General features: G+C 45.2%; 1 protein-coding gene across 2 annotated transcripts in view; it reads left to right on the forward strand.

Moving 5' to 3' along the window:
• Window positions 1–393: 393 nt before the first annotated feature.
• The window catches only part of SUCLA2 (succinate-CoA ligase ADP-forming beta subunit), a 180,406-nt gene continuing 168,943 nt past the window's right edge, over window positions 394–11,856 (forward strand). The window contains exons 1-2 of one of the 2 annotated variants that reach the window (XM_019525115.1): window positions 394–506; window positions 3,137–3,320. In XM_019525115.1, coding sequence (XP_019380660.1) covers window positions 438–506; window positions 3,137–3,320 — 253 coding nt within the window. In that variant the 5' untranslated portion in view covers window positions 394–437. The remainder of the gene's footprint in view (window positions 507–3,136; window positions 3,321–11,856) is intronic. The other variant, XM_019525114.1, reaches the window with a different exon arrangement.

Below are 11,856 nucleotides of genomic sequence, written 5' to 3' on the forward strand. Positions count from 1 at the left end.
GACAAAGGGTGTTTGTACCCGAAACCTTGCAAAAAACTTTTCCAACTATTTTAGTTGGTCTAATAAAAGATACCTGATTTACCCAAAGAACTTTGGGCAGCAGTGAAGGGTTTAATCCACAGCCCACTCAAGTCCCCGAGGACCTCCAGGCACCACCCCAGCCTCTGGGGCACAGCAACACTCCTGGGGCAGGTCCCCCCAGGTCCCTTTTCTTCAGTAGGGCGGGCTGCCGCAGCAGCCCGGTCCTCCCCCACCAGGTGGCAGCAGCGCATTCCAAGGCCTCGTCGAGAGCCTTGCGATCACCGAGTCCCGGGGCGCGGTCATTGAGGGGGCGGGGGCAGAGCGGCCGGAGGCCCTTTCTAGGTCGGCGGACTCGATGGTCGTGAGTGCGCGCGTGCGCAGTGAGACGGAAGCTGAGGGGGCGGCCGGACTTAGCGATGGCGGCGTCCGTGATGTGCAGCTGGTTGTCGGCCGGGCTCCGCGCCGGTGGCCTCCGCACCGCCAAGGTGACGCCCGGGGCTGGGGCGGCTGTGGTGGCACTCGGGGATGGGGGTGCGGCCCCGGGCGGGCTCCGCGGGGTGCGCAGACCGCGGTGTTTCCCGGCGCCCTTGAGGCGCTTCTCCTCCCGGGCTCGCGTTACGCACCGCTGTCTCGGCGGGGCCTGAAGCAGTCTGGGTTCAGCCCGCGGCCTAAGCCGCCGCCTCTGCGCGGCCTTCCGCCCCGGCTCTGGGCCGGGCCCTGCTTGATAGAGCCAAAGGACTCGCTAAGGTGCTTCTGACTTATTTCTTTTAACTTCTCTTTTGCGGCACGGCCGTCAGCAGCTTTTCGTGTCCTTCTTCTCCGTGCTTTGTGGCTGTTGGCCTTACAACAAATAGTCACAGAGACTGGAAGGGGCTCAAGGGCATCTAGTCCAACCCTTTACCTGAGGCAGGATCATCCCTACCCAAACCATCCCATGCAGATCCTTGTCTAAACTCTGCATAAGGCAACCATGGAGCCTGACACAACAGAAGCCTAACACCCTAACCCAGGGCTAGGCAACCCCCAGACAGGTGCCAAGGCACGGCATGCAAAGGCATTTTGTTTGGCACACGCGCACCTCAGGGTGGATGGCAGGGAAGGGACTGGGGCTGCGCTGCTACAAAAAGGATCAGGTCCCTTGTGCTCCCCCACTGTCCACCCCAGCACACCAACATCTTACAAGTTGAGGTTGCAGGTGTTTTTGGCACTGCCCAAAAATGTTACCAACCACTGCCCTAACCTACCACAGAGAAAAGGGAACCACCTCAGCCAGTGTCCTGCTTCTATGAAATGTCATAGAATACAGGCAGTCCTCGGGCTTGTGACACAATTGATTCCTGAACACCGCGTCTTAAGTAAAAACATCATAACTCAGAACCAATTTTCTCATAAGAAACAAGGTTATAAATGGGGGATTGGTTCCTGAACCAAAGCCCGATACCCTATTTTCACCAAAAATATCCGATAATTTTGTACTCAATCAATTATAGATGGGCAATATAGCTACATTAATGTATTTATATTGTGAATAGCAATCATTGATTTGGAAGGACTTATCTGAGGTGACTTTGCTGGACTTTTTGAAAGGCTTTGGTTGGATATTGAAGGGTTCTTGGTTGGAGTCTTCTCAGGAGTCTTGGCTGCAGGTTTTTCTGGAATCTTGTCTGCTTTCTTAAAGAAAGCGCTTAAGGAAATTTGGACAGATGTTCTTCAGGGAGATGAGTGACGCAGCGAACTTGTTTGCTGGTGTGGCATTGCATCAGATCAAGCGTTGTAAGTCAAAACTGACGTTACAAAGTTGAAACAGGATGTCAATTTATAAATGTTGTAAGTGTGAAATGTTGTAACTCAAAACGTTTTAAGTCAAGGACTGCCTGTACGCTCAAGAGGTCTCAGGTAGAAAGCCATGTTCCCCGCTACAGAGGAAGGGAAAAAACCTACAGTCCTTTTCAGTCTGACCATGGGGTAAAAATCCTTCTTGACCCCAAATATGTTGATTGGTCTGATCCAGAGTAGAGGGACAAGACCTGTTAGCTAGGAGCCCCCAGCTTTGGTCCCAGCAGAAGCCTTGGCACACCCCAGTCAAAGTCCCTAGCCTTGGCTGTAGCCAACACTCAGTGCATCTGGGAAGGCTTAAAAACACCCTGACACATAGAAGAATATATGTGAGTTTCAGAGCCCCTTACTTGCTCTGTGTACCTGTGTATTCATGGCTCATCTGCCTCCAAAAACTCACCCTGAAGGTCACTTCTTTTTAGAGAGCTGGCAGCTCTTCCTTTTGCTCTTAGAATGTTTTGTGTCTAGCACAGGCATTGGCAGCTTTCTGCTGGTGTGACCTGATGCCAATAGTTCTCCATCCCGCTGTGCCCTTCATGTGGCCAGCTGCCAACTACCTGACCTGCCTTCCACAACTCCAAGCTCAGCTGTAGCAGAGCAGTAGGCTATGCAGTGGAGGGGAGCATTGTGAAAGGGATGGGCAGCACAATGCAGCTCCGAGGCACTAATCACCTGTGCTGTATTGAACCTCTTTGTGGGCTGGATCTAGCCCACAGGCTGTAGGTGTTTTCCTCTCTACCTGGCTTAAATATTTTACCTGTTATCTTGCTGTCTAGGCAACCCCCAATTAATGCTTGAAGATATCAAAGTCTAATAGAGAACGAGGCAAAGTTATTTATGACAAGTCCTGTCAATCTATGGTAATGAAACTATGCAGCACACATGGCATATTACTGGTGTAAGAGCTGTCTTGTTTTTATCTATTACTTATGCCTCTTAGTTCTAACAAGAAGGACATTTTAAAAAGAGGAAAGCCTCTAAGGCTTCCTGCAGAATTAAATACAGACACAAAGGCATCAAAGAATTTATTCAAAGTACAGCTGTGTTAACTATATGTGTTTAAAAGATTCCTTTAATGGAATCCCAAGTGGAAGTGAAACTTGCTGAAGTTGTGGTATAAAACAGGGTGAGATGTTCTGATTATACCAGAACTAGTTGTTGTTCTTCAGTACAGGAATGCTTTCTCCAAGCTCCATAATTATGTGTTTAACATTGTGTTTGAAGCTCAGTGGAAGTCAGCCTATTCAAAGATAACTGCTTTTTTTTTAAAATTTCCTAGGTACTTGGTGGAGGTCCAGGACTATTCAATAACCATGGGTTTCAGGTGCAGCAGCAGCAACAAAGGAACCTGTCACTGCATGAATACCTGAGCATGGGACTGTTGCAAGAGGCTGGTATTTGTGTTCCACATGGACTAGTTGCAAGAACACCAGAAGAAGCATACACAATTGCAAAAGAAATAGGTATAATATTAACAAGAACTTATACAATATAGGAATCAATGTGATAGAAGGGGTAGCTACTTGTTTAATTTCCTGGTAAGACACTTCTTACAGTTCTCCATGCTGTCTATTTTTAAGAGCTTTTTTATGTGCTTTGGAAAAACTTGTTTACTATCTAAGTACCTGTTTTGCTGGTGAAATATCCTTTTATTTGAAACCTTCTAAAGCCTGGGATGATGTTATGCAGGAGTGGAAAACTATGAGGTTACTGGTGGTCAAATGAAAGAGATGTGCATTGCTGTTTGAAATGCAGTAGTGTGCGCAACAGCACCGGAGCAAATTTATGTCCCTGAGAGCTGTATATGGAGGATGTCAGTCCCTCTGCCTTGGCTGAGTTGGTGTTCACTCTGCTCTACCCCTGATCTGGCAACAGACGGCAGCCTCCATTGTCAGGCCAGTACTATGTGTTCAAATGCTTGTGTACTGGCAGCTTCATTCAGCAGCTATTCCAGCAGAGCATGAAGTGCACTCTGGGAAGGTACCAGCATTTGAAGAGACCATAACAACTAGCTGAAGGTTCTGGAGCCTCTATATATACCTTCAGGTGGTTGTTATATGGCAGCAGAAGCCTTATTCTCCAGAGTGGAGTAACTCTGCCAGCAGAAAGAAAGGCTCTCCTTCTATAGTACAGCTTTGGGTGTGGACACATTGAAAGCTTAGCTGGCAAAACTGGTGCTTTACCAGAAAGACTTTGTAATGTAGACTAGATTACAGAACGTGCTGGTGACTGACACTCCTTTTCCTTTTCCCTGAACTGTGGGGGAGAACTCTTTACATGATTTTTGGACCCAGGCCTGGGATTCAGGTACAGGCCTGGTAGGGAATAAGGGATAGTTAATGTATGTCACTTTCTTCTTCCTGTCTCCACCGTCTAGCTTCTTCCCTAAGAAAATGAATGTATCCCTCTGGCTGTACTGGCTACTTTCTGTAATTTTGTTTTGTAATGGAATGGTTGGGTCTCATCCTTGACAGGACAGTCTGTGTTATGAGAAGAACAGAGTTTTTTGTAAAAGTCTTTACCCTGTTTTTGTTGCAGAAGGAGGTGGCCAAAAGAGCTGTATGCTCTAGTGTAGTAATGTGTGCTGAATTTTCAGGGTGTAAAGAAAATATTTTTTCTTCATGACTGTGACTTCTCTGTCATGTTGCTCATAGTATAACACTGTCACTTAATCTGTGAATAGTTGCATTGGCTATCATATCCCAAAAGTTGTACCAACATATTGTTATAAAGACAGCCTTTCATGTAGACTGATTCAAATTCTGAATTATCTTGACTTTCATGTCACTATTGTGCCACCTTTTGTGTTCAGTTTTGATTTGCCTATTGTTAAAACTTTTGTTTTGATTTTTCCATGTTGTAATGAAATTACTTTTGCTTCTTAGCACTTTGGCATTAATCTTTGCTGAAATCATTTTCCAGACACCAGATCTGATTTTTATACTCCAGTCAAATCTGGTTTTAATACAGGGAAGCATTTGTCTGATCTCACTGTTGTGCATGGGAGCCCTGTTCATACTTTCAGTTGGCTGCAGCTGAGGTGGTATCTCAAAGGCCAATGCTTATCTTTACATGCTGGTCGCTTTCAGGGGGCATTGATATATTCCAGACAATGAGATCTAGGGAGTTGGTAGGGAACCTCTTCAAAATTCTTCTTGGAGCAAAAGGGTAGTACTTTATGATGTAGCTAGGATGCACTTAGAGTAGTATATGCAAGTATCTTAAGACAATTTCTGTCCTCAGAGCTGCAATGCAAAGAGCAAGAATGCAGAGCGAGAATCACGTCTCCCTTGCCCATGGTGTAAGAGCCAGCTGGGATTGCATGTCACAGCTGAATGGACCGTCTCTTCCTTTATAGCTTTTTGCTTGCTTAGCTAGGACTGGTTGTTTTTTCTTTTTCACATCTGTTAACATTTGAAACTGCCACTCCTAGATCCAAGGCTTAATCAGTCATGCTTAGAAAGGTCTTAGCTCTGGAAGGTTGGATTAAGGTGGGTGCCAATAGCTGTGAAATATGATCACTTGATCTTTCTGCAATATTATTTAATTTATTTCTCCCTGTTTCCCAGCTTCAACTTTTGCACTATTTCTTTCAAATGTTTCTTAATGTTCAGGAAATCAGTCTATGATGCCTTCTGATGCCAAGAACCTCACTCCCTTTCCCTCTTCTTCTCTCCCTCCCCCTCCCACTCTCCCTGTCCATCTTCTTAATTCACTAACCTATTGATTCAAGTAGTAAAATTTTTTTAATTTTGAGTTTCACATCCAAAGGCAACATCTGAGTGTGTTTAGTCAAGAGGACAGCTCTTGGCTGCACCCTTTTTTCAGCAGCAGTTGACTGAAGTCATTTCTTGTGTATTGGAAATTCTTAGAGATTTTTATAAAAATGTTGGCTACAAAGGACCAGCTCACAGGATCATCATAAATTCTAGTTTATTAGATGGGATGTGAAGCTTTAATAGAATCATAAATGCAAACTTTGAGTTATGAGGGGTATTGGCCACCTTAACACGCGCACACGCTGTAATAGTAGTGTAGCAGTGATGTTGGTTTACAGTTATCCGGGGCATTGGAGTCTGCTGCTGATGGTCAGCTTCCTCCAAGGCAATGTCTTCTCCAAAAGGGAGTTGCCTACTTATCCTTCTGTCTTGGTAGGTTGGGTGCTGAATGAGAGAGGGTGTCACTGAGGGTCACGCTTCACTGCCTTTTATCCCTTTTTGGCACACTTCTGTGATCCCCCACCATCATCGTGGTTGCCCAATCTGGAGGTTGCTGTCGTCTTACTTGGGTCTTGAGGTACATGATGGCTGTCAGTCACAGTCACTGGGGGTTCGGCCTGATGGTGCACTTTTGGGAATCCATCCTTGACTTGATTGACTTAATGGCTGTGTCTTAGGTTCCAGGTGGCTTGATTAGCTTAAAGTGGCTTGTCGGGTAGAGTTTTGTAATGGTAAGTTCCTCTGGCTAGGCAATTGTCAATTAACAGCCAGAGGCTCTTGCTTTGTCATTCAGTTACCTACTTATTCATACATACTTGCATTTGCTCAGGGGACCAGCCCAATACAGCAGTACAATTCCAGTGCATTCTTATAATAATGATTTTTAGTAATACAAGGTATGACTTACTCAAAGTAATACATTTGTTAAAAGGTATAAAACAAAATACAGAACGTCAGGGCAAAGATGAGACAGATGAAATATAAAAAATACAGTGCGAGTTAGCGAGGATCAAAGGCCGTTGGGGACAATAAGTGAGTTAAGTTAGATTCAGTCACGTAGACTGATTTGGCATAAAACTAGACAGATATGGGAAGTTTGCTTTGGGAAATAGGTCTTAAGCAAAGGGGGAATGTGTTTACCAGGATATGTTTACAGTCATGTTTTCAATGCACCTTGGCTTTTCTTGTCTCTTTTATAGGCTGGGCTTTGAAGTGGATATTTTAGTTCTTTTGTTTTCGTTGGTGACACTTAGCTCAATTGATAAGTAGATGTTGTTTGTAGGTTTCTCCTGCAGAAAGCCACTTCAGCTTTTTGGCTTGCTCTAAGCCTTGCCACACCCATGCAGTACTTAGAAGGAAAAACATGCTCAAAAGCTGGTGGGGGGGACAAGCAAGAAGAGGCTTCTGTTATATTAGTGCCCAGAAGGGGAGTGTACAAAGGGGGCTCCCTGTTACAGAAACTTCCCTTTAAGTATGATATGACTGACTTGGCATGGAAGCAGTTGAGTGCTAAATGATGCTGCAGTACTGCTGCTGCTCCCTGTGTGTGTTGAGTAAGTTGATGTTGTTTTCACTTGATGTATGATTAAAGCAGTTGTTAGATATATCAAGTCACCTGTGAAGAGCTGCCTTAAATGGGTAGCACATGGATCAAATCAGTATTCACACTTTTCAACAAAGCCCGAACATCATGATAACTACAGTATTAATCATAATGATGTTCTGAACCTAATTAACTGAATAAATGTTAGCTTCTCAGCAGAATATTGGGCTGTGTGGTGAATTATGTTGGAATGTAGAAAACACTGATTTTTCACTTGATGCCTTTATTGTGAATGCTGCTCTGTTCGTCTGGCAGTAGAGGTGCACGAGGAATTACTCAAGACTGTCAAGCTTGTTTCGTCCTCCCTGCTCCCCCTCTGCTCCCCGCCCCGTGCTGAAGCAGGTTCTGCAGGGGACTATATATTTGGCATTTAGAAATAAAGTAACATAGGGCATTTTCATTACTGAAGAAGACAAGGTAGATTTACACCTCATAAGTGGTGGGGAGAGAAATGGGATGCAGGTCATAGTTGGGGGACAGGTAGCTTGTCCCCTGTTATTTCCCCTGCTGCTTCCTCCCTCCCTTCCTTCCCCCCCACCCCAAATTACCCTTGCTCTGGTGCAGCTGCTGCTAGGAGCCTGGGCTGGGGTTGTGCTCTGTGCCCCAGGCTGGAGTGGGGACGGCAGGGGTGGCGAGCAAGGGCAGGTGGTGGAGGGGGAGAAGAAGGGATGGTGTGGAGGGGTAGAGGCTTTAAGGGAGGAGAGACAGTAGGAGAAGGAATGGCTGGGGAGAGAGATGGGCATGGAAGGGAGGGGTGGAGCCCCTGAGGGTGCAGAGGGGAAGAATCAGGGGGTGCAGAGGTGGTGGGAGGTGTGGTAGGCAGCAGCTATGGTTCTGGCTCTGACCTGGGGTTGGAGCTGGAGCCACAGCTGCTGCCTGCCTCCCTGCTGCCCCATACTCAATTCCAAGGTGAAGGGCTTTTGCCCCACATGTTAAATTGGGGAGAGGAGTCTTGTCTTGGAATTGAGTATGGTACCTCTAGCAAACAGTCATGTTCATCCTTTTTTTTTTCTTCCCTCTTTCCCAATCATCAAACATTCAATACAAAATACTGCTAGACATCTAATCTCATGATTATCTAAAGACTTTTTAAACTAGTTTTTGATGCTGAAGCTTCTGGAGTAGCAAAATTCTTTTTTGGATGAAGAAATGGAATTATCTTTACTTTACAGTGTTTTTTTCCCCCAGAGATGAAATGGGAAAAGAATAAAAACAAAATGTAAGGCTGACCAGATCTCCTTTTCTTACTGTTTTGATTTTGTTAATCTTTTTTTGACAGTTGCTGGACATTACCACAGAAATCCTATCTATGTATATTTTGTCCTTGGAAAGTAGTGCTTGCACTTAGCTTTAACAGGTTTTTTTTTCATGTCCATAATGTTAATACAACTTGACTTTAATCTAGATCGGGGCGGGCAATTATATCGGGCAGAGGGCTGCTTACTAAGTTTTGGCAAGTCATTGAGGGCCACATGACAGGCAGCCAGGAGCAGATACATATTAACTTTCTAAATTGCTTAGGGGTCCTGTGGGCCAGATAAAATGGCCTGGTGGGCCACATCCAGCCCGTGGGCCACATTTTGCCCACTGCTGATCTAGATGCTCGCATTCTAGTAAGTGAGGTGTTAATTACTGAGACTCTAGGAAAGCTGAGTTCATTTGCATATAGAATCACTTATTTCAATGAACCAGTATATTTAGCTCTAATTGCTGCTGTTCCTTGTGAATCCAACCAATTAAAGTGTTCCTGGACATGCTGACACTTCCCTCCCAAGATCTCAGAGCCCCAGAAAACCTGGAGGGGGTAGGTGGCACTCTTTCTTGTAGTAAGGGTAGTAGGTTCCTGGGTGTGTGACCTGTGCCACTTCAGAGGGAGAAGCTCCCCTCTGTGTGCCCAGTGTGCAGCAGACAGCTGGTAGGGGTGCAGGCTTGCAGTGCAGAGACGCTCATGTTGCCCCAGCTGGCCTGTGGGTGGGGGGAAAGGACAGGACACCACTATTTGACTGTGGTGGAATAATATAGGGGGTCAGTTGATATTACCTGACTACCTTTTCAGCCCTGTTTCTAGCAGTCAGTTGGTAGCCTGTTACACCAAGTGGAGAGAATTTCTAGTTAAGAATCTTGCTACTTGCTTACTGTTAAGTAAGAAACTATCTATTCCAGCAGTTTCCAAGCCTTTGGTAGCCCTACTTCTGCTACTGAATTTTCACTGAGTCTTAACCCCTAGGTTGCTGTATTAGTCAATTGAATGGAAAAGGGTTAATTCTCAAATCTGTCAGGTGTCAGTCTTTAAATTATTCTCAAAGAATACTATTAGTTGTTAATGTTCTAAAACTGGCTATTTCATTTCTTAAGGAAGTGTCTAATGGGGGGGGGGTTGAACATTGTGTAATTGTATCATTATTATGTTTGCTGATGGCAAATGCTGATGCTGTGTCATTGATTTAGATACATATATGGAAAAGCTAATACTAAGAGGAGAATTGTTTTTCTTTATATAACTATATTGTAAAGAAAGATTTCTTAAGTGACCAGTTTACTGAGTTGCCACATTTTTTTTTCCATAATAAGGTGACTGCTGCTGAATAATTCAAGTCATCTAGGAGAAGGATCAGGTCTCTTTTGAAACATGCTGCCTAGAAAAATAGGTCAGACTTGAAGATTTTCTGTGCAAGCCTTCTGGCTGTTAGTTTTAATGATGAGTTTTGCTAATGCATTGGTAGGGAAATTATTAGAAAAGATTGAGACTTTTTTTCAGCTGTGAAGTGTTGCTTTGTTAAACTTGTTTTAAAATGTCACTTGATACCCAGGTATATACTGTACATGTTTCTATACAGGTAGTGTAATTCATATTGTGGAGCTTAACTAGTTTGTTAGAATTCAGCTGAAGGGCTCGTGGAATAGTGAAGATGGATGGGGATTGTTAGAGGGCTCAGTGAAGAGAGCTGTACAGGCTAATGGAGTATAAATAATACAGCAAAAGCTGTGTTATCCGGCACTTTATGAACCAGAAAGCTCCACTAACCGGCATCTGAGGGACGCGGCAAAAGTGAAACGTCCCACTTCCTGTTTTGCTGCTGTGAGCCGAGTTCTTCACTTCTTCAGCCCATGGCCCAGAGGAAAGCAGCTTGCGTGGGGCCCCCTCTCTCTGTCCCTCAGCACACTGATGTCAGGGAGTACACATTTGATTAACAGACATCCCTCATTCCCAGGGGAAGCTGGATAACAGAGCTTTTGCTGTATTTCTGAACATAAACTTAGTTGAACTTAAAAACGTTATTTTGATTGGTCTTGCTTCAAAGAGATTGGCTTCTTAGTAGCCAGAAACTGTTGTGAGGAAAGATTAACTTAAATCAGCTTGGAATTTCAGCTTCGTCTGTTGACATCTTAAACATGAGGGAATTCCTTTGCCTCTCCTTTGCCACTCTATGTAATAAAAATGGCATTAGGAATTTATTGTATAAAAAGTACCACATTTAATCAAATCTAAGATGACCTTGAATTGATGACACCCCAATTAGACACTATACATGTAAAGTGTATCATTTAAAAAAAAAAAATATCCATGTATAGAACCTAATTATTGGGTTGTCTTTAGTTCATCCCCCCCCTGCCCCCCCCCACTTACAGGTAGGCAGGAAATGGGGGTGCAGGTGGTGTGGAGAGGTCAAGCAGCTTGCTTCCTACTTGTGCCTGTCTCCTGCCACCTTGGTTCCCACCCCTTGGGCCCCACTTCCGCCTCTGTTTCTGCTCCCTTTCCTGCTCATCCCTCTCAGTGTCTGCATCCCACTTCCCCTTACTCCCCCAGCCTCCGCTCTCAGCACCTTCCATCCCTTTACCTTTGCTCTGCCCTGGTAGACTCGGTTCCTGTTGTAGCAGCTTTGTGGGCTGTGCGCCACTACTATGGGGCCGGGCTAGGGCTGTGCTCAGTGCCATAGGCTGCTGCTTGGGCAGAGCCTGCTGGAGAGGAACAAGGTTAAGGGGTGGAGGGAGGTTGGCCAGTGTGGGAGCAGCAGCTCCATGGATGACAGGGGGAGATGGCAGAGACAGCTGCGGCTATAGCCTTGATCCTGCTTAGGGGCTGGTGCCCAAGCCAGCAATTGCTTGCCTCCACCCCACACTGCCCTTGTGTTCTATTTGAAAACGAGGGTTTTTGTTCCCTATGTTAAATGAGGGGAAATCCTCGTTTTTAGAATTGAGTAAATATGTTCATTCTGCTGGGGAAATGAAGATTGATTTATCTTTAATGCAGTTGAAGTATTAAGAGGAGGGAAGGAGGCGGCATTATCTCCCTGCTCTAGTTCCCAGACTGACATCTGGACTGGAAGGGGAGTGGACTGGAGTTTTGCCCCATTGTTCCTTCTACTCTGCTTCCAGAGACTGCCCTGGAGCAGAGTGGAGAGAACTCTGCATCGGAGGAGCAGCCTCTTCCTGGTCCCTGGTTTGGGGAAGGTGACAAACTTCTGAGAGAGTTCCACCACTAGAAACAAAGGTCTGTTCAAACACAAAACCTAGTCCTAGATTTGAACTGCAGTTCTGGATTCAGCTTTGCGCCCTGTAATTCCAAAACTTTGGATTCAATCCAAAATTTTCTTTTTTTTTCTTTTTGGGGAATGTTGGTAAGGCGAGATCCTCTTATGTGAGGTGTCAGCTAAGATTTACCACCCCCCCCCCCCC

The sequence above is a fragment of the Gavialis gangeticus genome, unplaced genomic scaffold, assembly GCF_001723915.1.
Source record: "Gavialis gangeticus isolate Ggan-Ray unplaced genomic scaffold, GavGan_comp1, whole genome shotgun sequence".
Taxonomy (NCBI): Eukaryota; Metazoa; Chordata; order Crocodylia; family Gavialidae; genus Gavialis; species Gavialis gangeticus.